Source organism: Episyrphus balteatus, chromosome 3 (assembly GCF_945859705.1).
Source record: "Episyrphus balteatus chromosome 3, idEpiBalt1.1, whole genome shotgun sequence".
Classification (NCBI taxonomy): Eukaryota; Metazoa; Arthropoda; class Insecta; order Diptera; family Syrphidae; genus Episyrphus; species Episyrphus balteatus.
The window spans coordinates 108,140,502-108,165,028 of record NC_079136.1 but is presented as its reverse complement, the minus strand read 5'-3'; the positions used below and the strand labels follow the sequence as shown (position 1 = coordinate 108,165,028).

The following is a 24,527-nucleotide window of genomic DNA, read 5'->3' as shown; positions in this document are numbered from 1 at the left end:
GAGGTGCTTATAACTTTCGTAGCTTAGATTTAATAAAATTACCCCAACACCGTACTAATTATGGTATGCATGAGCCCTTAACTCGCATGTGTAAGCTTGTAAATTTGAATACTAATCTGTTTGATTTTAATATTAATAAAACTAGTCTGAAAAAAATACTAAAAACCAGTGTACCACGCTCATAAACTTTTTTTGTATTTATGTTTAATGTTTACTGATTCTTTTCTCATTTAATGTCTATATCTATATACCTAATTTTATGTACATATGTATACTGAGTTATTTTTTTCTCAACAATCTTGACTATTAAAACATTTTTGTTTTAAAATTTTGACACTTTCTGAAAATTAAACATGAAATATTAAATTTATTTTTTTTGTTAATTTAAAATTTTTTTTATTTTGCATAGATATAATAAATGCTTGTACTAAGCAGTCCCAATCTTTCACCTTCCTTTGATATTCGTATCACCATTCTCTTAACTTATTTAGTTCTTTTTAATTTGTTTTTACCTTCAAAAAACACTAAAAAGTGCCGATACGATAATCATCCGCAAATGACTTCGTACTCGGTGAAAATGGACCCCAGCGCGTGCGGTATCTGGGGGGGGAAAGAGGCGTGGGAAATAAAAAAAAAAAAAAAAAAAAAAAAAAAAAAACAAATCAGGAAAAAATATGCCACAATTTTTCAAATTTTTATTCCTAACCCTATTTCATAAAGCAGTTTATACGTATGAATGATCAAATATGCGCCATTTACTCAACACACTGGACACAGAATATCGCCCATGCTCTAGCAACTTCTTATCAAAATAGGGTCAGGAAGGGTTAGAGATAAAAATATGAAAAAAAATAGGGTATTTTTTTCCTGATTTGGAACCAATCTAGGGGGCAACGCTCAAAATTTTAGCAAAAGAGTAAAATAAGGACCACTCTAATGTATGTATACAGCCCTATTCTGCTATCCATCGGGTGAACTGCATTATCATACCTATGTAACATCCACATGAACGTCAACTTAAAAAAAATGGCGACGAAGTAAATTGAAAGAAAAAAAATTTGTTTGTTTTTTTTGCATTGCAAAAATAAAAACAACCAATTAGATACTAACAAATACATAACTTAAAAATTTAAGTGGCATTTTGCTTAATTTTAACGATGGTGAATTTATTTTTACAACCAAAAGTGACGGATCCACAACATTTTGTATGCGGATTGCAAATGTATGAAGCAAGTTCATTTACGTGAATAGTGGAATACCGAACAACATTACCGATGTGAGTTTCGATTCCCCTCAAACCTCGATGAATAGCAGAATGGTAGAGATTATTACCCCCGATGCGATGGATTGCAGAATAGGGCTGATATTCAAAATTGTTCCATATGTATATACATTTACCAGCGGGCGTCGCGTGTTTTCAACATGCTTTCAAGAGGTTAACTAGTGCTTTTCTTGCTGAATAAGTCACAAAATTGTGATTCCTAAGTCTCCTGGGAATCTTTGCTTTCCGAGGAGGAATTCTTCCCTAGGGATTTCATTTCCAGCTCCATGATATAAGGGTTCAATCTTAGATTAAAAGTGAACTACGCAAAAAAAAATTGTCTTTTTTTTTTGTTTAATTTTTTGTTTTGTACAGATTCATGGCTGATTGTACTCAGTACTCGTACTCTTGTGTTTCTTTATTAGCTAAGACATAATTTGACGCAAACAAATCAGTTCTCCATTGATTTGTTTAACAGGCAACGGGATTTTTAACTTGTAACAATAAATGCCCTAATTTCAATATTTATTTGCGAAATGTTTCCAATTTTTTTTATGAATCTGAGCCTTAACATGTTCAACAGTTTTATACATGCTTAAAAAAAGCAAAAGGTATTACTTTACCTTACCAAAATTGAAAAAGAATGCTGGTCAAAATACTTATGCCGCTCAAAAAATAGCACTTCTAATACAAAAAAAGCTGCCTGAAAACCAAATTTCACTCAAAAGACTTACCTTGACCACCATGAGATTCACCATAACATACTTAATAAATAACCATTAACTTTACCTATATAAAGTTTAAACGTTAGAAATTATTCTTATTATATCGAGAATTGTAAATTAGTGAAAATAATTATGCCGACGACTGTACATCAGTAAACAAAACTACATTCCAGACTCTCGTGCATTGCTTTTTTTCGCACGAGATTCGATTTTATACATCGTATTTTCTGTCTAAGAAGTTTTACAGAAACGGAACAGAACAGAACAAAAGAAAACAGCACAGAAAACCGTCGTTTCATCCTACAAATTCATACAAGACGAAGGGGATAATGCCAAAATCTTGTTGCCTTGGCATTATAGGTAGGACGGAGTTGAGTTTGATGACTTAATTTGACATCAACAGAAAATGTGCAGAGCTAGATTTCGTGCGAGTTTATTTTTGCTTCTCAACTATCGATGAAGAAAGAACAATTAAGAAGGAAGAATATGAATGTAAGATGTGTAATGCAAGTTGTATGGGATGTGTAATTGTGCATATAAGTGGGCGTCATTATAGACCGAGAGCCAACGACATAATGAATCAAGTCATCTAAAGAATGTTGTGAGGCATTGACCTACTATATATGGACTGCTAGTCGTTTGACTTTTCCATAAAAAAATTAAAAAAAATGATTCCACATCTTTCTAGCTCTACTAGCGGTATAACCTTAGACGGCGAAAAGAGGAAACTTTTAGTGAATGACATCTGTCGTTAAAAGGTAGTGCTTTCTCTGTTTTTCTATATTTGTTCCTTTCGCACTTCGTCAAAAATATTGCACTTATTCTCAGCTTTTTTTTAGGGCGCTAATTTCACGAAGAAACAAGTGGAACCAACCTGAATATGCTTCTAGCAGTCCATATATATTAAGCCAATGTTGTGAGGCATATCATTTAAAAGGTCTTGGTCAGTAGAGCACGAATCTTGAAGTCTGGCAGCATTTTGGAGTGACCAACATGGGTTAAATTCGACCCAAAGTGTAAAAAAATTAAAAAAGTCAACCTGGTTGGGTAAATTTATAAATTTAATTCCTAACCCAAAGTAATTTGCATAATATTTTTGTTGATAAAATTTGTCACATAATATTACCAAAAGTGTCAGCGCAAAAAGTCAGCCCAAATTTCTCTCACAAACACCCCGGTAGACAACTTTAAATGTCGAAATTTCGAAATTTACGAAAAAAAATCCTGTTTCTGTTTCTTGTTTAAGATGCATATCCAGAGAAAGGTCTTGATGTATAGCATAAAAATAAATTTGTCTGGCAGCCTTTTAGTGTGACCAACATGGGTTTAATTCGATCCTAAGCGTGAAAAACAGAAAAAAAACTTGTTTGAATAATTTTGTAAATTTAATTCCTAACCGAAAGCAATTTGTTCAATTTATTTTTTGACAAAATTTGTTAAACAATACTCCCAAAAGTATTTGCGCAAAGAGTCAGTCTAAAATTCTTTGACAAACACCCTGGTAGACAATTTTAAATGTTGAAAAATCCAAAATTTTCGAGGAAATTCAGTTTTTGTTCCTTTTTTTTAGGACTCACAACTTTCTTTTGATGACTTAATCTAAAGAAAGTTGTGAGGCACATAAATAGAAAGGTCTTGAGGAGTTAGACAAGAATAAATTGGTCTGGCAGCATTTTGGTGTGACCAACATTCGTTTATTACGGTCTGAATGTGTGCCAAAACTATGAGAAAATATATTTTTATTCATTATACAGTGCGATTTAGGAGAAATGTGTCAAAAAGCTAGAGCGTGTAGGTTACGTTGAGACAAGAAAAAAAACGTATTGGGGGGGGGGTCTATTTCCCCCGTTTAGCCAGGAGCGGCAATTTTCTAAAAAATTGACTTTATTTGGGAAAAAATAAAATAAAATCAACGGTTTCACCTACAATAACCTGTTGTACCTTTTTGTAAAGCCGAAAACATTGTTTTTTATATACTTTTTAAATAAAGCTGTTTTATGAAATAGTTTTTGATAAAATAATTTTCAAAGTCAAAATTTTGAAAAAAAATGAAAAAAAAAATATTGATATAATTTTTTTTCAAAATTATATGTATATAAGTACTAAATTAGCTTTCAAAAATTTAATGGTCTTATGTTTTTAAACAGAAACAGAAAACGGGAAGTAAAAATGTCACACCGTTTTCGAGAAATTAAAAACAAAAAAAAAAAACAAAACTACTTTAAAAACAACCTTTTTGTTTTGTTTTTACGTGGCTGAACTCTTGGTAAATTATTTTATGAAACATTAACCTTCCATTATTCTTTAACATTCAGATAATATGAAGACAATAAAATGAGATAGTATTGGATTAACCCAGAATTAATGCTATTTTTCAATCAAAAGGTATCTAGAAAAAAATATTTCTCTATGAAAATCAGGAAATATGATTTTAAGAGCCCTTATGCAAATTACTTTGGGTTAGGAATTAAATTTACAAATTTACCCAACCAGGTTGACTTTTTTCATTTTTTTACACTTTGGGTCGAATTTAACCCATGTTGGTCACACCAAAATGCTGCCAGACTTCAATTCGTGCTCTACTGACCAAGACCTTTCTAATGATATGCCTCACAACATTCTTTAGATGACTTGATTCATTATGTCGTTGGCTCTTAGAGATTTCGAAAGTAACCTTAATTTTTACTTGCTCTAAAGAACTAGTGTATGTTTCGTCTCAAAATTTTGTTCGAGGTTTTAATGAAAACGAACATTACGATAGTGGACAAGCTCAAAAGCTCGTCATGCCGTCCGCGCATCTGGGCATCAATCTATACATCCAGCTAGGGTCTAACTGAATTAATAGATTTGCTTGAAATTTACATACATTTCCATATTTAATCTAATCTGAAGATAAATCTTCTAGACTAGACACACTGCAGCTTCGGAAACCAGAGACCAAAAATAACAGTCAACCTTTATTTTCAATCGGTTTCTCTATGAGAGTAACCACATTACTTTAAATAGTTTCGGTTAAGGTTTGAGATTTATTTTTTAAAATCTAAAATAAAGGTTATCGGTTGAGATTTATTTTTTATTTTTTTAAATATCTCTCAATGGTTGAGATTTTTACAAAAAAATAAATGGAAAAGGTCAAAGAAAATAAATCAAAAATGGTCAATTCAAAGGAAAACGTCGCTTCCAGAAGCGTTTTCGCCCGCCCAACTTCAAACGGCTATATCTCAGAATTTGGGTACAACTCCCATCCCTGTAGGTGCACGCGTTCTCAAACTGGGTGAACTTAAAGGTAACAAAAAAGTTAAGCCTGATTCTGAAAAAATAGGCATGATGTGGCGGTTTAACACGGAAGATGATTTTTTAAAAATCTGACAATGTGCAAAGCGTACCCCATGGCACAAGCTATTATTTGGCATCACTCCCAAAAATTGCTCTCAAGCGGTTTAGCTTCCAGGAGCGTTCAAAGATTCGGGGATTTTTCGAAAAAAAATTTTACCCAAACTTTCAAACGCGATTTTCTCGGAATTTTGAAAATAAATCCAAAAACCGATTATACCACTATCGGGTAGCTGAGAACATAAGCTTTCATATGGCACCACTCCCATGTCTCTAGGAATTGATACATTTGCAGATGAATTTATTTTTTTCTCTCAGCGACAAATCTCACTGGTTGACCGAAACATAAAAAAATACAAAATAAAGGTTTCTCTCAGACCGAAATTTTTCTTTTTTAAAAATAAAGGTTATTTTATGACCTTTATTGAAAATGGCGACAAATATGAGTTATAAAGGAACCTTTCAAAAGGTTGAGATTTATTTCTGATCTCTGTCGGAAACTAAGTCCATTTGGCTGATACAGCACAAGACATTAATACAACAGAGAAAGATAGAGAAAGAAAAAAAAAACAGAAACATATACAACACATAACTACGTGGCACAGAGGGGAGACATCGTTGACAATTGTCTCATGTTATTGCACAGGTGGCTTCAGTTAAGCCAGTTAAGTTGAAATTTGAATATGTATATCATACAAGAACAAGTAGGTGCGACCCAGTCGTGCATTTTATTTATCTAAATTCCAGGGTTTTGTTTGGTAGTGTAGTTTAAAAAATAACAATTTTCTCTACTTTTCCAAAGATTTTTTTCTGACTATTTTGGATAACAAAAAAAAATTCATAACATATCAGTAAACATTTCACTTATTTAATAAAGAATCAATAGAAAAGTCTTTAAATTTGGCATTGGAATCATCGACCAAACTTATATTAACCGGTTTCATAGACATCATTGAACTATTAGACTTTAATATCATGTCGCTTGACACCGCAGTTGACATTTCGCTGCTGGCGGTTCTCAATTTATTACGTGATTTTCGTAAAAATTTTGTAGAAATGGTAAATTTTTTAGGTCGACTCCTTAATGATTTCTCAATGTTGGTATTGCCATCTTTTGGGTTTACAGTAATGCGCCGTATACTTTTACCCTGATTAACGCTATTTCGAATATTAATGTTATTGTTGTGACTATATTTTAGACTATGTTTATTATTTGTAGGTTCAACATTATTGTATGGATGCTGGTTTTTGTCTGCTTCATCGAAACAATTTAAGAAATTTTGCACTTGCAAAAGGTTGTTATCACCACTGTCAGATGGAAGCATTGATATCGTAGGTGATGAAACTGCGGTGTGTTCAACGCCATGCAATGAATCATCATCTGATGTATGCGATTCTGATGACAGTGATATAGACATTTCATCGTTGCCATCATTGGCATAACTGATAGCGGTAGCGGTACTCAATACATACTGTGAGTTGCTAAGGTTTTTTGTGTCGTTATTGTTAATCTTAGTCCTATTGTGATTGGACTGTGCAGAATGATCTGCTGAAGATGTAAGGGAGGGAGGTTTTAAATTATGCTTCTTTTCCCGAAATGATTTTCAGCTGGTCTTTCCTTGGGAATCATCTCGCCTTAATTGTGACTGAAAAGGGATCGAGAAATAGGCTGTATTTATTTGATATAAACATTTTCAACAAAGGAAGGAGAGAGAGAGAGACAAGTGGAATGACATTAAACTACTTATACCTGATGACTATACACTGGGTGATAAGCCGAGTTATCACCATGAACTGGTCTTCCAGGTAGCATTTGGCTAGCGCCAACACCACCCCCACCACTATTATTACCGGCACGCCCCGTACCACTATTGCCACCTGTTCCGGTATTGCGCATTGAACTGTCACTTGATGCTATTGACATTTGGTGATGCTGGCTCGGTTGTTGTTGTATGTGGTGTGGAGCAGCAGGTCCAGTGGACGAGGGATGGTGATGGTTGTGGGTATGTTGCACTAGCGGATGAGGCTGGTGCTGGGTATGCTGATGATGCGTATGAAGTGATTGCTGCTGTTGTTGTTGCTGCTGTTGATGCTGTTGTTGAGCATGGTGACTATGGTGCTGAGGGTGGTGAGTTTGCTGATGCGGGTGTTGCGGCTGTGGTGGATGGTGATGTGGAGGAGGCTGAGCTTGCTGTTGTGTCTGTCGACTTACAGAGGCCGACGTCATCACAGAATTTGTATTGCTGGCGGATGACGACATTGTGTTGTGCTGTGCTAAAGATGGTTGTTGTTGCTGCTGGTTGTGATGCTGATGCGACTGAAGTTGGTGATGTTGATGATTGCTATGGTGAGAAGCGGATGAGGAAGGATTTGTAGTGGAATAATTTGGATGAACAGATGATGAATGTCTGAATATGTATTCAAGGATTAAAGGAACAGGAGAAAATAAATTTACAACAATGATAATTTACAAAATCCTCTCACAACATGTGTGTAAATATATTCTTTATCAAATTAAACTCACCTAAGACCAACGCCGCTAGTTGATTGAGGTAATGGGGCTGCAGGGGCTGCTGTTGGAGCTGGAATTGATGTTGGTTGCTGAATAGAGGAATGTCGAAAATCAATACCGTTTTCCATTGTTGGCATTTGCGATGAAGTTGCTGCATTTGATCGTGGAGCTCGGTTATTTGAAGTGAGGGTTGCTACTGTGGGAGTTACGTTACCGCTGCCTGTGGATGGCACAGAAGCTGTGGGTTGCATAGTAGATCCAGCAGCAGCAACATCGGGTTGCGTTGGTCCATTAATATGGATATTATTGAGGTTAACTGGAATTTAAATGTTTTTTTTTTTCTTTTTTGTATATCACCAAGGAAATTTTTTTTATCAGTGGGTTTTACTAGGAAAGTGCAATTGATGTGTCTCTACAAAAATGCAAATAAGTGTATAACGAAGAAATAAAACAAATTAATGTTTTCTTTTCAAGATAATATAAACATTTTTAGATTAGAACCATAACAAAAAATATTGAAATCCAATGAATTATTTCAGTTTTTGCTCAATGTAATAAAGTACTCTAAGGGCCATTTGCTGAAACAAAACTCATGTTTTTTGTTTAAACGTATACGTATTTGATACTTTTGATTTAAACACTCTTTTTTAGGGTTGTTTTATGTAATTTTTACCATTATTGTTATTTTTATGTTTTTTTACTTTGTTTTTGCTATCCAAGTGTCTGTTTGGCATAATAAAAATTTTCTTATTCAACCAAACTACAAAGTTATGAAGAATAAAGTGATGTAGCAATTTTTAAAAAGGTTGGTCACACACAAGTTTCCATTTTAAAGCCTAGTACGCAAATTGGGGAAAAAACAAAATTTTATTTCTACAATTTTAATCTCTACAAAACATTTTTTAATCCTGCGCAAAATTTTGAAGTTGGAGAAATTACCTAGAGTAAACTGCCCAATCATTGGCACCTTAAGCGAAAGTCGCACCAACTTTAGTTTGCAGTTTTTTCCGTATAGCATAAAACTATTATTAATACTTTTTTTTGTAATTATCAATATCTCTTGCCAAAAAATCCCGCCTTTTGAGTGTGAATTGAGAGTGAATTTTTAAACAAAAAATAAAAATAGTAGCTGTAAATGGTTTTTAAGCTCAAGGTGCCAATCACATAGGGAGTGGCAACAATAGGGTAACTGCCTAAGTAATTTCTATCAATAGTTTTTTTCTTCTTTCAAAATAACTTAATTTTTTTTTTTTGTTTTTGATTTGATTCTGAGTTGTATTTTCTTCGTCTTCACTTTCCAAGTATTTTATTATAGAGTCCACCTTAATTTTGTTTGAATTTTTTTCAATTTTGTTTCATTTTTTTTCCTTGTCACAATTTTTGCCGGCAAAATAATGCTTCGAACATTATTTGTCCGCGCAAAATTAAGTGGAGACTATTTCTTAACAGAGGGTCCAAATATTTAAATTTTGCGCGTGAACTGCGTACTGCTTGGAAAAATATTCAAGACAAAATTTGTATAACAAATAAATTTTCCCAATCTGCGTACTAGGCTTAAAAGTTGAAACCCTATTATTTTTAATTTACAGTATCAACTTGCTTTGACACCAATTTTAACCTGCAATTTTATGAGCTTAACAATTTGGCGAGATGACAATCTCTATGTGGCCCATTTACTTGGGTTTTGTTTGACGAATATAAGAACCTTAACAAAAAAAAAAATGCGTTTAGATAATGCCTTGTTTCCACCAGAATTCAATGTATATTTAAGTTTCTATCATTTCGCTGAATCGCGTGAAATTGCAATTCAATTCAATTTGTTTTGTTTTTTTTTTTTTCATTTTTTACAACTTTTCATGTTTTTTGCCTTAGCCCAAACATTATGGTAATTTTATCCTTACGTTGTTTATAACGAAAATTACCCTACATCTAGATTAAAATTCCGGTGGAAACGAATTATAAAATTCAAAAAGGCGTCATAGAATCAACCATCAGTTGCACTAAAAAATTACTATAAGGTTTTACGTCCGCAATTGCCAAACATTTTTATAAATAGAAGTTATTGCTTGAGTCGAAAAACAAATATTAACAACTTCAATTTACGCTTCAATTTATTATTCCCCTGCATAATAGTTTCAGTTAGTAATGCATTGGTTAAATGTAGGCCCACTTTTTACATCAAAAATGCCTATTTATACATTGAAAATCTCCAACACCAAAAATAAAACACTTCAAAAATTAAAATCTTTCACCAACAATAAACATTTAAAAGCCAAAATAAAAAAACGAACAACAGCCACTGAAAAAAAAGGTCTTCGATAAAATTCCAAAATATTTTTATTCAAATTAAATTTCCGGTTTGTTTGTTTTATAATTTGTAAATTTAATAAATTTATAAATCGGTGTATAAATTATTTGTATTTAATAAATGTCTCATAAATAATTTTTAATTACTAATTATACAAGCAATTTTTTTTTAGAGAAAAAAAAAACAAGCATACACCAATTGTATGAAAACTATTTGAAATGTTTTACAATACTAAAAAAATAATATAATTATATAGAATATCTTTCGTTTGTATTTTGTTATAAGTACCTAACATACTTATTGTTTATAAACTTAAAGAATTTCATATTTTTTTTTAGGACAATTTAAAATTGTTTGAGGTGGGTAAGATTTGTTAATTTGTTTTAAAATTAATAAAGTCAAATTTCGAACAGTAAAATAAGATTTTTTAAACAAAATAAATCCAGGATTTTACAAAAATAAAATAAACTAATAGAAAAAATATGCATTTTTTCGGAAAATATTATAAAATTTATAGAGTGAATTAGGTTTCGGTAGGTATTTGCTTAAATGGATGAGTTTGGATGAAGAAATTATGATGGACACGTGCATGAAATTTTCTGATTGTTAAGCTGCAGCTGTTACTTACCTTGACTCTGGGGAACGTTGGCATTTAATGGTATAGCCAAGCGGGCATTTACAGCAAGCAAATGGTCACGCCTAGCAATTAAGCTATTAACATGTTCTTCAAGACGAACATTTTCAGTTTGAAGCTGATGTAGACAAGAGAGTAGTGATGCAACTAAAAAAAATTAAATAAAAAGTTTAATTAAGTTGTTGAATAATTTAAGTGCCTTTTCGTATATTATTTAAAAAACGATCCGAGGATCGTTGTCCTTTCATCAAGCCTTTAAATAAAAATATTCACACAAAAAATTTTCAGATCGTTGCTTATCAGTTCTTACTAAATGGAGGGTGCTTCAGAAAACAACACTATTTTTTCCTAGCCGCTCTAGTTTTTAAAATATTCATACATGAAAAAGCATACAAATTCATAAAATTTGTTTGTTAATTTTTTTTTACAACAGCATTCGTTTTGAATAATATTTTTCTTGTTCTTAGATTGTAACATTCGTAAAGTGTGGACTGTAATTTGTTTCGTTTTTTTTTTTTACTTCGTTATGCGTTATACAACAACATTCCAATAAACAAAATAACAGCAACAAAATTTTTCAAACATTCACCAAACGTGAAATATACACTCTCAAAGCTTCGCATAAATTCCTCAAAATATCCTCGATTTCCGGGGTACTCATGTGTCGGAGCTTCTAAATTATATTTACTAGTAAAAATACAATGGATACCGGCACTGAAAACAAGTCGATTTCATTGATGATAGTGAATTAATCAGAAAAATCACGATTGAACACACTTTTTCTTCTTCCTTTTCTCGGCGCTGTTATAATCTCGAAATACATTAAAAAATACAACTATTTTAGCGGAACTTTAAATTAAATGGTAAGTCATCCCAAATATATGAAAGCTCAAAATGCAATAACATTTTTAGCATTTATTTATTGGTTTATAAGTTATAGACTCGTGAACATTTAGGGCCATATTCATAGTTGTTGTTTAACTTAAACTGGAGTTTAGCCAATGTAATTCAAATGGGATAAGCTCGAATTTTTCTTAAAAGCATCTTAAACAGTGTCTATGAATACGCCCCATAGCCTCTTATCCTTTTTTTTATAAAGAGTTTTTAGGTGATTTTTTGTTTTAGATTTAGCTGCTGTGTATTAAGGTATTAAAATTAAAATAGTTTTTTTTTTAAAGGAAATTTTTCCTTGAGTTTTTTTTAATGCCGATTCTAAATGCCTTAGTACGATATGAGAGAAAAAAAATATATTTTCAAGTTTTAAGTAGAGTTTTCTAAAAATGGTCAAATATGGTTCTTGGGTTCTTTTTAAGCTATTGCATAGATTTTAACGCAGGCCTGGCATGAGGAGCGAGCCAAGAAATTTCGTAACGAAAAATTATTACACCACACACTTAGGTAATTCGCTAAACGTGTATGGTATGTTTGTATATGCATAATATGCATATACACACATACACACATTCAAATGTGACCTTGTTGTTGCATATGAATTGATAGGTAGATACATAACATAATCATTGGTTTTGTGTAGTGTAGGTAAACAAATTATAATTGCATAAGTTGATAAAAATATGCAATGCAATAGCTTTACCGCGGCAGTCCTCGAGTGCCACAAGTTTTTTTTGTTTTATCAATGTGTCTATAAACCGAATCACGAAAAAATCTTGGGCAAGTTTTAATACTTTATCTTTATACTAATAAATCTGTGAGAGGATTATACTTTTTCTCACTCGAAATCTCTTTTCTGCAAAAAAATAAAATGCACGACTGGGGCCGCACGTACTTGCTCTTGCAGTTCAAAGCACTTTTATGTTAGTTTACTTGTAGATTTTAAGAGCTGCCTCTATATAAATTAAAAAAAAAAATGATATTGGGGAAGAGCTATAAAAAAAAAAAAAACAACTAAATTAAAAACTAACCGCACAGACGCACGGGCGGAATTGCGAGACCCACTTTTTTGAAATTCTCCATCATCGTAATGTTGGTTTCGATTAAAACCTCAAAATTTTTTTTGACACGAAACCAATACTTGCCTTATAGCGCAAGTAAAAACTATACCCAAACACTGTCTAAATTCAAGAAAAACATCTCTCACTTGAAATTAAAAAGTATTTATAATTAAGCAAAAGTTAGAGGACTGTTTAAAATTAAAATTAGCACTACAGCTGATTATAATTTTGTAGTTATTTTTAAAAAAGGACATTATATGAAAATGTGTTGTGAACTTACTATCAAAATGCTGTGCTTGTTCCATTAAAAACTGTGAGCCCTGCTCCCATTGTCTTTCTAGCAATTGTTCCAGGGATTGAGGTGCGTAACCTCCTCCATTTCCACCAAACATAGATGCCAAAGAATTAGCACTATTTGGCATACTTGTTGGGTTTCGAACCTGAAAAATATAATTTAAATGAATTTCAATTTAAAAAAAAATTGATTTTGATAGTTTAAGCTTACATTGTTCACTGGTTTTGATGGGAATGGCACACCTACAAATTGCGGTGGCTGCGATTCAGTATACACACTATGGTCCTGCATTTCCATGTGCAGCTGATCGGTGAGTTTTTGCGCCACACTACTTGTTGGATTCAATTGGTTGCCCAGCATATGAGTGGCATGTATTGGGCCATTTGAAGTTGAAGCAGGTGTTGGAGTCGTGACAGGCGTTGAGACGGCACATCCACCATTTTGAAAAACCTTAACATCTTTTATCTCATTTGACTTTCGTCCGCGTTTTCTAGCCGATCCCGCCTCCGAACCAGGTGAGGAGGGAGGAGAATCTTTAAAAGCTGTATTGTTCGCTGGGTTTGCATCCATATTTGAAGGTACAGCTGCCGTCGCAACCCCAGGCTGGGCTTCATAACTGAATTTCAAGCCGATATTCGCAGAAGAAGTTGCTCCTGGTAATGAATTCTGCGAACTGCCACTGATGTTAAAGGACGAGGAGAAGATTCCACTGTCTGGCGTTCTAGAAATGGTTGGAGGAGGAGGGATGGTGTTAGAATTTGAATCATCAATGGGGAGAGAAGAAAGTGGGTTTGTTGTATCTGTCACTTCGACAGTTTTTGCAACAATTGTAGTTTGTTGCTGCTGTTGAACAGCCGCCAATTGTTGCTGCTGTTGTTGCTGTTGTAAAAAATGAGACTGCTGGGCTCGCAGAAGTTTCTTATTAAGTGCCTTAGAAGCTGGGACATTTGAACCAGCTGGTGGAGCAACAACTGTAGGAGTTGGTGTCGATTGTGCTGGTGGTGATGGTGTGATAGGACTACAACTGTTTCTACAACTATTAACTATAAGCGTTGCCATTGTGTTGTTTACATTCTCATTACTATTATTACTTTTAACAGAAGTAATAGTGGTCTGGGTTGTACTAGATGAAATGGAAGAAAAATTTAGGTCAGGTGCAGAGGAAATAGGTAAAGAGCAAGGATTGACCGTAGAACTTGGAGTTGATGGAATTGGAGGTGGTGTAGGTGTGGGTGTTGATGGAGCGGAAGAGCTTAAGTTCATTGCGCTATTGTTACTATTGTTACTATTATTATCATTGTTATTATTGCTGTTGGTTTTGTTGATGTTATTATTTCCGCTACTGTTGCTATTTATAGAAGAATTATTTCCAATTCTGTCGCTATCATTCATTTTTGATGATGTGGTTAGTGGTAGTGCAGATAAAGGTGGTGACTTTGGTTGCAGTTTTTGAGAACTCTCAGATAATATATCTGGCGTATGACTTATAAGAGGAATCGAAGAAGTTGTTCTTTGTTGTTGTTGCGGTTGTTGTGTCGCTTCGGTTGAACTAACTGTAAGCGATGATGATGAGGATGACTTTATCATTTGCGCATTGGTACTGGCGGCTGAGCGTTTTTTACCAAAACGTGGCTTTGTTGGTATAGGATTGATATGCTCTCCAGACCGCGATCTTACCAAATTTAACATTAAAAATGTGCAAATAATATTTTGTTGTTTCAATTTAAAATGTTTTGTAAGATACATTAAGATTGTACGGTGGTGCGGTAAGCATGTAATTAAATTTGATCAGAAAAAAAGAAAATACGTTTGACATGGGATAGATAAATTTTCTATAAATTTATTTTTAATCAAGTAATGGCATTTAAAATAAGTTTAACGAAAAATTCATATTGATATCATTTTGCAAGCTAGGTATGGTCAAAAATAAAAAAGTCTTAGCTTTTGAGATTTATTTACAGCATGAGTTGTCGTAAATACTTTTTGTTAAAAGCAGTTTAGTTTGCTGACAAAAATATTTCAATCAATTTAGAAAAAACTTTTTTGTAAACATAAAATAAGTGAAAGAATTAGTTCTAAATAGATTTGGAGCGATAAGAAATTGTTAAAAGAAACACTTTCCTTGTGTACTTTAGAATGAAATTTTGTTTACTTATAAAATTACACTGTTTGACAAAAACAAGGTTGAAAAATATACGAGGGCGGACCCTATCACGTTTTGTAGAATTATTTGCACTGATTACGAAACGTTGTTTAAAAACTCTGTAGCACCCCTAAAATCTAGAGTTAAGGACAAAAAACGATTATTTGGACCTTACCCTATCGAAAAAAAACGCGACAATTGCCATGGACACTTTTTAATTTTCTTAAATGAAATAACTTCAACTCATTTTGTCGCCCTAGAATTGGGTTGCCGTATAGGCTATTGAAAACCTATGTATATGTATACGGCAACCCAATTCTTGGGCGACGATTTGTTATGTCGCTTTCCAAAATTATGGAAGTGAATCACTCCTTTTTTGTGCAATTTGAATTTGACAAGCGGAGTGATTTGACGTTTGCTTTGCATGTGTTTGTTATACTGCACAATAAATAAAATAGTAACACAATCTTTTAAATTCACTTTTATAGATTTTTGTCAATTCTTTATGATTTTTTTACATATAAATATAATTTTCTTCACAAAAAAATATTAAAACGACCACCCAAGAATTTGACAAGTAGTCCATGAAGAGAAATGTAGAAGTATTGGTAATCACTCCGTCACTCCTTCAAAATTTTGTGAGTGAAGAATTCACTCCGAAAATCCACTCCAATTTTGGAATTTGAAGTCACTCCTTTTGGGAGTGATTATATAGCTAGGAGTGACACTTTTTGAATTTTGGAAAACGACATTATTCTTTGAATTGTTTTTTTCTTTCATCTGTTGTTTTTTTTCTATCATCTGTGATAATTATAGAGATGGCCTTCTCAAAAAAAATATCGATATTTTTCGATTCGATATTTTGTTGAATAGAAATATTGCAATATCGATTCATTTTCTAACTAACACTAGGGTGTAATTTACCGTACATTGACATTCTTACTGATGAAAAACTATGAAATGAAACTCTCTATATAGTTATATGACAATTTAAATGTATTTAGGTGTTTTTATATACAAATATCGGAAGATATACCAACTTAGCAATATATCGGTATATTTTGTATGTACATCTCTATTAAAATCTTGAATCTGACGCATGTCAAATTATTGCGATGCAGTGCGTCGTCGCATTTGTTTAGTATTTTTTCCGATGAAAGATACCTCGAATGTAATTGGAACCTCCGACGAAGTATGCGTTGCGGAAAATCTCCGCTCCGAAGGAATACCTCGCTAGGGCAGACCATTTTGAAATGAGAATTGAACACGGCAACATTTAATGTAACTTGCTTAAATTTCGTAGTGCATTTTTTTTACACTGTAGTCCATTGAATTAGGGTCATGTAAAATGTGTGTGTAGTTAGTTGGGCAAAACAGTGATTTTTCTTTAAAACTGATGCACTTGCAGTTGAGTTTAAATTTTTTAATATGCAATAGGTTTCATAGCAAAAGGAAAAATGGAGAAAAATTAAGACTTGTAATCCCGGCACATGTAAGACCGTCACAGGGTGACCATTTTTTCAATTTGTTTTTTTTTGCTACGATTTTTTAAACTATTTTTCTGATAACTGTCACCACATACACTATCTACCGTTTTCGTTGCGACGGTAATTGAAACAAGGAATTAAAGGAAAAAATTTCAATTAACGATTTTTTGCATTAAATAAATATTGGAAATTAAAATAAGATAAAGATGTCTCAGAACGTTCTCCCGTCCGTTGTGAAATTAAAGGCCGTGAAAATTGGAATTCCTGGAAGGTATCGGTTAAAGAACTTCGAACTGGAAGACCATGTCATATTTAATTTACATATTTAAATATATAACTATTTCCAAATTCAACGAAGAAAAAACTTTAAACGATTTCATAGTAAAAACTTTCGCATGAAATAAAATTCTTTTCCTTTATCTAAATTGTGAGTGAGATGACAATAATGTTACAGCAGAACTTCAAAAACCTATCGAACATATCTTGTTTTTTGATTATCATGACTTCGCAGATATATTTCACAAAAAAAATTTAAGCTATTTAGACCGAGAGCTCACAGCAAATTTTGGGTGTGGAGGTATAACCAAAATGTGAGTATGCAGTTTTATTGTCTTATGCGTTCTAATAACGAATTTGAAAGTCTGGCAGCTTTAAATCGCGGCTTTATATGTTTTTCGGGGGGTAAAAAAACGCGAGTTTTCCTATTAATGTGAGTAGGCTAAGTAAGCAAAAATTCACATTCTGAATATAAGGAATGATGCTCTGTCATTTCCCCTAAGCCTGAATACCTCAATCTCGGTGATACGACAAATAGAAATTAAGATATAAACTTTTTTTTTACAACCATATCAGCTTTCTTCTTGGAGAGTTTTAAATTCAAAATAACAAACAAAAAATTAAACAAAAAAGTCTCCAAAACAAAGCCGCTTAAAAAGCTTATATCTTGAGTTCTATTAGTCGCATCGTCAAGATTAATGTCTTCTGGCTTAGGAGAAACGACAGAGCATCAGTAGCTGTGATGAATTTAGCCTACTTATATGAATTGGAAAACTCAACCCCCTGAAAACAAACCACCCCCTGAAAACAATATAAGGCCACGATTTAAAGCTGCCAGACTTTTGAATTCAATATTAGAACGCATAAGGCTTTAAGACTGCATACTCACATTTTGGTTATACCTCCACTCTCAAAATTTGCTGTGGGCTCTTAGACTAATTGGAATGTGTCGGGACATTAAGTAGATCGTCGGGACACCGCTGTTGATAACGGTACATGTCCCTACGTGTCGGGACGAATGGTAACCCTAAGTTAAAGCGGTGAAGGTTCAAGATTACCATTAATACTGACATCTTCAACCTTCACCGCTTCATTAAAAGCTCCAACTGGTTTAATTAGTCAGTCGTTTTCCGGACAGCCATTTCTATGTAACCTAACCTAAGTTAATGCAACACCAGATGCTAAGAAAGTGACAAAGTCCCGAGAAAAAATAATCTTATTGACCGAGCCGATCAATGTTGTCCATGTGCAGTCTGCGAAAGAAGCATGAAACAATTTAAATCGAACTTTTAAAGATTCTGAACTAACGCGACAAGTTGGACTTTTAAGTTTAATATGAACACTTCTGGAGGAAAGTGATAACGTTGAATCATACGTCACGAATATAGTACAAACTGCCCACAAATTTAAATCTTTGGCGAAAGATGTAAGCGATGTACTTTGTTGCTTGTTGGATTGTTTGACTAGTATCGCCCGATGATGATGGGGGTCGAGAGCTCAGTAACTCCTAACACTGCAGATGCTATCCAGACAAAATTGCTCCAAAATGCTAGATTTATCAAGCAGGATCTGTTGCGTTCTTTGGTAAACTAAAACCAGTTTGAAGGGAAATAGTCTGTGCCAAAAAATTTGTCTGTCTGTGAGGGGCATTGGTGGTTTCAAGTTACAAGTAGCTATTCAGAAAAAATGTCTCAAATCAAACCAGAATGCCATTCAAGGAAAAAGGGACTCGACCGATAGAAGTCCTTGAAATAATTTATTGTGATCTCTGTGGTTCTATTGATGGCGTTTCTCATGGTGGTGCACGATTTATAATGGTTCTAGTGGATGACTTTACAAGAAAGTGTATGTCTATTTTTTGAAACTGAAGTCAAAAGCTTTTCAAAGATTTGTCGAATTCAAGAATTTGATCGAAAGACAGATTAACAAGAAAATAAAAATTATATGTACTGACAACGGCACCGAATTTTGCAATGGATCATTTGACAACTTACTAAAGGAAAATGGTATACGATATCAAATGACTACACCATAATACTCTACAACAGAAAGGTTTGGCAGAGAGAAGCAATCGGAATGTCATCGAGAGTGTACGCTGCATGTTGTTTGACGCTGGACAAGAGATTTTAGGCGGAAGCTGTATCTACTGCTGTGTATGCTGTCAACACGTTACCTTGTCAATCAACATCTGGTTTGACTCCCGAACACACGTTTTCTGGAAAAGTTCCTCACCTTAGTCGCTTTGTGCGTTTGGTTTTGCCAGTGGTACACACCCCGAAAATTTGTCGAAAAAAGTTCGATCTGAGGTCAAAACGTTGTGTATTCTTGCTACTGTGAAGACACCAAAGGCTATCGCCTGTCCGGATGGATAATTTGCTTTTCAAGCTAAGATAACTAAAATCTACGATCCATTAACAGTTCAAAAGGTGTTGAACCGAAGCGTTTCGAAATTTTGGAAAGCAACAATGAAAGAAGAATACGACTCACTAATTTAAAATCAGACTTGGGTGTTGACTGACATTCAGCTCAGGAAGAGGACCATCGATTTCAAGTGGGTTTTCAAGGATTCTATAAAGAAAATTTTGCGATTCAAAGCTCGATTTGTTATCAAAGGTTGTGCACAAAAGCATGGAATAGATTACGAGGAAACTTACTCTTTCCTCTGTAGTACGATATACATACATATGTATGTACCTCGGTCCAATTTCTACTTGCAATGGCCGCAAAATATAACCTGGATATCGATCAGATGGACGAAGTTAGTGCATTTCTTCAATGCGAACTGAGCGAACGGTTTTTTTTATGTTGCTGTCAAATGGCTTTAATGAAAACAGTTCATAGGTATGCAAAAGCCTTGTTACCGCCTCAACTAACGCTTTTTTTTTATTTTAAAATCGTTTCTCACGATATTTAAGTTTAATTTTCAGCTCTTTTAAATTTTTGCTCAAGTAAATAAGATTGCGAAATTTCATGGCAAGCCAGTCGACACACCAGTCGGTGTGTCAAAATCGAAAGTTGATAATAGCGGATATTATAAAATCTCAACAAAAACATGACTGTTAGAAATAGAGCCAAGTTCTGAGTACTGAGATGTAAAAGTGTACCAAGTTCTAAAATTTGGTTTTTAATTTATATCAATTAAATTTTGATTGATGTTGTCATTTCATTAAATCAAGAACAATATATCAATGAAATTTTTAATCGTTTGAATATAATGGATCCAGTGATCCGCAGAGCGAAACTGAATGCGCTGAAATGAATGATAAGCTTTACCAACAAGTTGTTCGTAGCAGAATGCGACTCAAGTTTCACGTCCTGATAACAGCTTTGCTGTCAGCCGTCAGTCGATACAATCAAAATTCTGGGAAACCACACTGGGCGACAGCTAAACATATTTAACGGTATCTTATCTACCCCAAGGGAACAGCCGACATGAAATTATTTTATACCAGCAGTGGGGATAGCAATATCTGCGTTTTGCGATGCTGACTGCGCAAGTGATGCTGATGAATGATGTAGTGTTAAGCGCAGGATACTGACAGATCTTTAACTGAAAATGGTTCTCGTTATCTTTTAGAGGACTCACCAACAGATCCTAACGTAGAAAACTAATGGGTATAATGACGTCAAAAGGCTTCAAACAAATGATAACACCATAATTTTTGCTTACCGCCTCTTTTGTTATATCTCAGATGACCCATCTCTAAATGTTGAAGAAGATTAGTGGGTTCAATACCAAGGGGCCATTAGAAGTACCGCAACTGATGCACCAAACGACAAAACCGAAACCACTTGTTCGACGAAGGATGTAGCATGTAGGCGACCCCATGATGCAGCCAAGGACGGACCAATAAATCCATGCCGTAGCAAGAACTAGAACTGCTGAGAGAGAAGCCCATGATATCTACATCCAAAAGAGGAGAAGAACGCCGAGTTTTAAAACGGAAGAAGAGACAACACGAAAAACAAGCGGTAAAGTCTATCGAGAGATGCTACGACATATCAAGGATATCGAGACAAAATAGATTCCTACCGTGATGAAAATGGGAATATAGTAGGATATACGGAGACGCGTTGGTAAGAATTTATAGAAATCAGTGAACAAGTGAATAAGAATACAATCTACTATTATTTCCAATTGTTATACATATTTGCTACAATACATAATTTTTTCTTTCACTAACGCATATTTTTGGAAACTATCCACTTAATACGTGTCCAAACTAAAAATTGGAAAAGTTTAACGTCATTCCGTTCTGCATTCAAGCTGAGAATCTTTAATTTTTACAAATGTGCTCGTGTTTGACGTAAAAATACGAACGTAAGGGCATTACATTTTTGGAATAAGCCTAGAACCCAAATCGTGCTAAACTAAATCTTATCTCGACAATTTTTATCTCTATACGCGTTTGCCAAAAGCCAAGATAAATTTAAAAATATGAGAGATACATAATGAGAGATACATAGAAATGTCTACAACTGACAGTTTCATTTATATCTATTTGCATACATTCAATTTTCTCGAACTTAAAAGAATTTTGTTTTTCTTTTATTTTTCATAAAATTGATTCAACAAGAAACTTGTTGTAGGTTTTGTTACTGAAAGTTAAATGTGCCCATGATTATGAAAGTCACACAAAAAAAAAAATAAAAGTTCTGACCTGGGGTTGCGACTAAGTTTTTCATATAGTTTTTGGGTCGCTGAAACCGAATCCGAAGTCCGTTTTGCTCCATCACGTCAGGTTTTCGAGATAACCTCTTAAAATGTCACGAAAACAAAAAAATTTTTTCTTTGATCTGGATGTGCGAATATGTTATTCATATAGTTTTTGGATCGCTGAATCCAGATTCGAAGTCAATTTCGCCCTATCACGTCAGGTTTCTGAGATATCCTCAAAAAAATGTCAAAACCAAAAAAAAAAAAAAACAAAATTTCTTATCTGGGGTTGCGTCTAGATTCTTCATATAGTTTTTGGGTTGCTTAAACCGAATTCGAACTCTATTTTGCCGTATCACGTCAGGTTTCTGAGATATCCTCAAAAAATATCAGATAAGAACTTTTTTTTTAGTTTAGACATTTTTTGAGGATATTTCAAAAACCTGACGTGATACGCCAAAATAGAATTCGGATTCGGTTTCAGCGACCCAAAAACTATAAGAAAAATTTAGTCGCAACCCCAGATAAAAACTTTTGTTTTTTTTGGTTTTGACATTTTTTTGAGGATATCTCAGAAGCCTGACGTGATAGGGCGAAATTGACTTCGAATCTGGATTCAGCAATCCAAAAACTATATGATTAACATATTCGCACATCCAGATCAGAGAAATTTTTTTTTTGTTTTCGTGACATTTTATGAGGTTATCTCGAAAACTTGACGTGATGGAGCAAAACGGACTTCGGATTCGATTTCAGCGACCCAAAAACTATATGAAAAACTTAGCCACAACCCCAGGTCAAAACTTTTATATTTTTTGTGGGGCTGTGTAGTTATTTTTAGGCTAGATTTTTGATGCCATTTTTGGGAGTGACTTAGTCCACTTTCATAATTAAGGGAACAAATGATTACTTTTGCTTTCCAAAAGAAAACATTCCATAAAGCTTTGGTAAAACATAAATAAGTATTTTTTACAGCGCAGAAAACCCTTTTTACTATCTCATTTTTTTGTTCCTTTTCTTTCTATTGGCCACAAATAATTTCCAAATTTATCTGTTATTCGCCAAGCATTATTTCGCAACCTAAATTGAGTGGAGACAATTTGCAAAAGTGCGTGCTATCTGGTTAAAAATCGTCGCTTAACTTTATCTTTGGAGAAAATATGTATGGAAGATAAATTTTAGCGCGGTCTGCGTACTAGACTATAAGATTTAAAAAAGTATAATAGCGTGCATGCTTAAAAAATATAAAAACAATGAACATAACTATTATGTATTAAAAATTTATAAAAACAATGAAAAAATAAAAAGCCATAATTAGTTAAAATGTAAACAAGCAACAATTCAACGGCATGCAAACAAATTTTCTATTTGTTCTGATTTTGTAAACTAACCTTGATCTACGCCCCGGCGCTGATTCTTGCTCTTGCAATTGAGCTACTCGTGAATTTTGTTTCTCAAAGCTTATTTTTAAATTTCCAGTTTCTGTTGTTGTTGCAGTTAGATTTCCGCCAGTTATACTGGGCGATGGTGATTTCCCACTTTGTAAAACGGCAGCATTAACCGGCGATGGCAGAGAAGATGAGAAACTGCCTTGTTCTGATATCACTGGCGATGCTGATATTTGATGATGTATTCGAGGAGACTGACGCTCTGTTACTGTTGATTGTTGCTGCTGTTGCGTAGCAGCACGTGTCGACTGTGACGGTGTAGGGTGATCTGTATAAGCAAGTTAATATGAAAAAGTTGAAATGCTGTATCAACTTATTATCTCTATAGATGTTACCTGCTGTGGTTGTTGTAGGTAAATTAAGCCCAGGTACGTTAGCTGTTGAAAGCGGTACTGATACATACAAACTAGGCGCCGCACCAGCTGTAGTATTTCCAGCAGTAACGGTTGTTCCTCCAACACTGCTAACCGTTGAGGTAAATGGTGATGAAGAACGCACACGTTCATCTCGTTCTTTTGCAGTTTTATGACTTCCTGAAGATGACGACGAAGGATTTGTCGAGGAGCTTATTGACGATTCAACTGGTGGAACATTCTGAGTCTGTGATGCAGAACCACTGGAATGTGAGTGATTTTTTGTCGATGGTAAATGTTTAGGGCTAACATTCGGAATACTAGGTTCTGTGGATTGATGGGTTGGAGGACTCAATTCTGTTCTTTGCTAAAAAAAAAAAAAAACAGGATTACAAATTAGATACCATGCTAAAGAAAGACTTTTAAAAGTGTAAAAGTACTTATGTAAGTAAAAATTTTCAAACATATTTCTGGATAGAAAACTTAAAAAAAGCTTAATGTTTTGATCTACAAATCAATTTATATACTCTTTTTCACATTAAACTTGCGCTAGTGAGAAAAAAAATAACAAATGGAATGCAACGCCGTGCCATCACCAAACAAAAATAAAAACACCCCTGTTTGTGAGATTTTCAATTTGACAGCTGTGGATTGAAAAAATCCAAGAAAAAAGGACACCTTTATTTTAACAAGTTTTGTTATTTTTATGACTTAATTCTACCAGAAAACAATTTTTGAAATTGAATTACACTTTGGTTTTAATTCTATCACAGACCAGAATGGCTCGAATGACAGCGTTGGATTTATTTTTGACAGTTTTTTTTCCACGCTATCCTACACTATAAAAGTGATATACACCCATTCCTGTGCTTCTTATTCTTAGGTCCATGGCAAGTGTCGCGTTATTTTTGGAGGCCGAGTCCAAACAAATAAGAGCAAACAAAATTCAAGAAAAAAGGGAAAATCTAAAAAGTGAAAGAAAATTTATTTGTGAAAAAAAAAAAAATTAGTCACGATCCTTTTTCATTCACCAACATCCCTTTGTCGTGGTCTAATTCAATTTAACTGATTCGGCAGATTTTCCCAATACAGCCACAATTTTTGGTGATCTTTTTAGATACTTTTGCTTTTTTCGTTTTTTCC

General features: G+C 33.8%; 1 protein-coding gene across 7 annotated transcripts in view; it reads right to left on the bottom strand.

The window, feature by feature from the left end:
• Nucleotides 1-3,735: 3,735 nt before the first annotated feature.
• LOC129914491 (protein AF-10) overlaps nucleotides 3,736-24,527 on the bottom strand; it is a 117,755-nt gene continuing 96,963 nt past the window's right edge. For 3 of the 7 annotated variants that reach the window (XM_055993774.1, XM_055993771.1, XM_055993773.1), the window contains exons 7-14: nucleotides 23,367-23,751; nucleotides 22,975-23,299; nucleotides 13,231-14,692; nucleotides 13,006-13,165; nucleotides 10,768-10,920; nucleotides 7,844-8,147; nucleotides 7,070-7,727; nucleotides 3,736-6,965 (exon numbers count right to left, since the gene is read on the bottom strand). In XM_055993774.1, the coding sequence (XP_055849749.1) occupies nucleotides 6,924-6,965; nucleotides 7,070-7,727; nucleotides 7,844-8,147; nucleotides 10,768-10,920; nucleotides 13,006-13,165; nucleotides 13,231-14,692; nucleotides 22,975-23,299; nucleotides 23,367-23,751 (3,489 nt within the window). In that variant the 3' untranslated portion in view covers nucleotides 3,736-6,923. Of the gene's footprint in view, nucleotides 6,989-7,069; nucleotides 7,728-7,843; nucleotides 8,148-10,767; nucleotides 10,921-13,005; nucleotides 13,166-13,230; nucleotides 14,693-22,974; nucleotides 23,300-23,366; nucleotides 23,752-24,527 lie in introns of all 7 variants that reach the window. The other 4 variants (XM_055993775.1, XM_055993776.1, XM_055993778.1 and 1 more) reach the window with 4 other exon arrangements.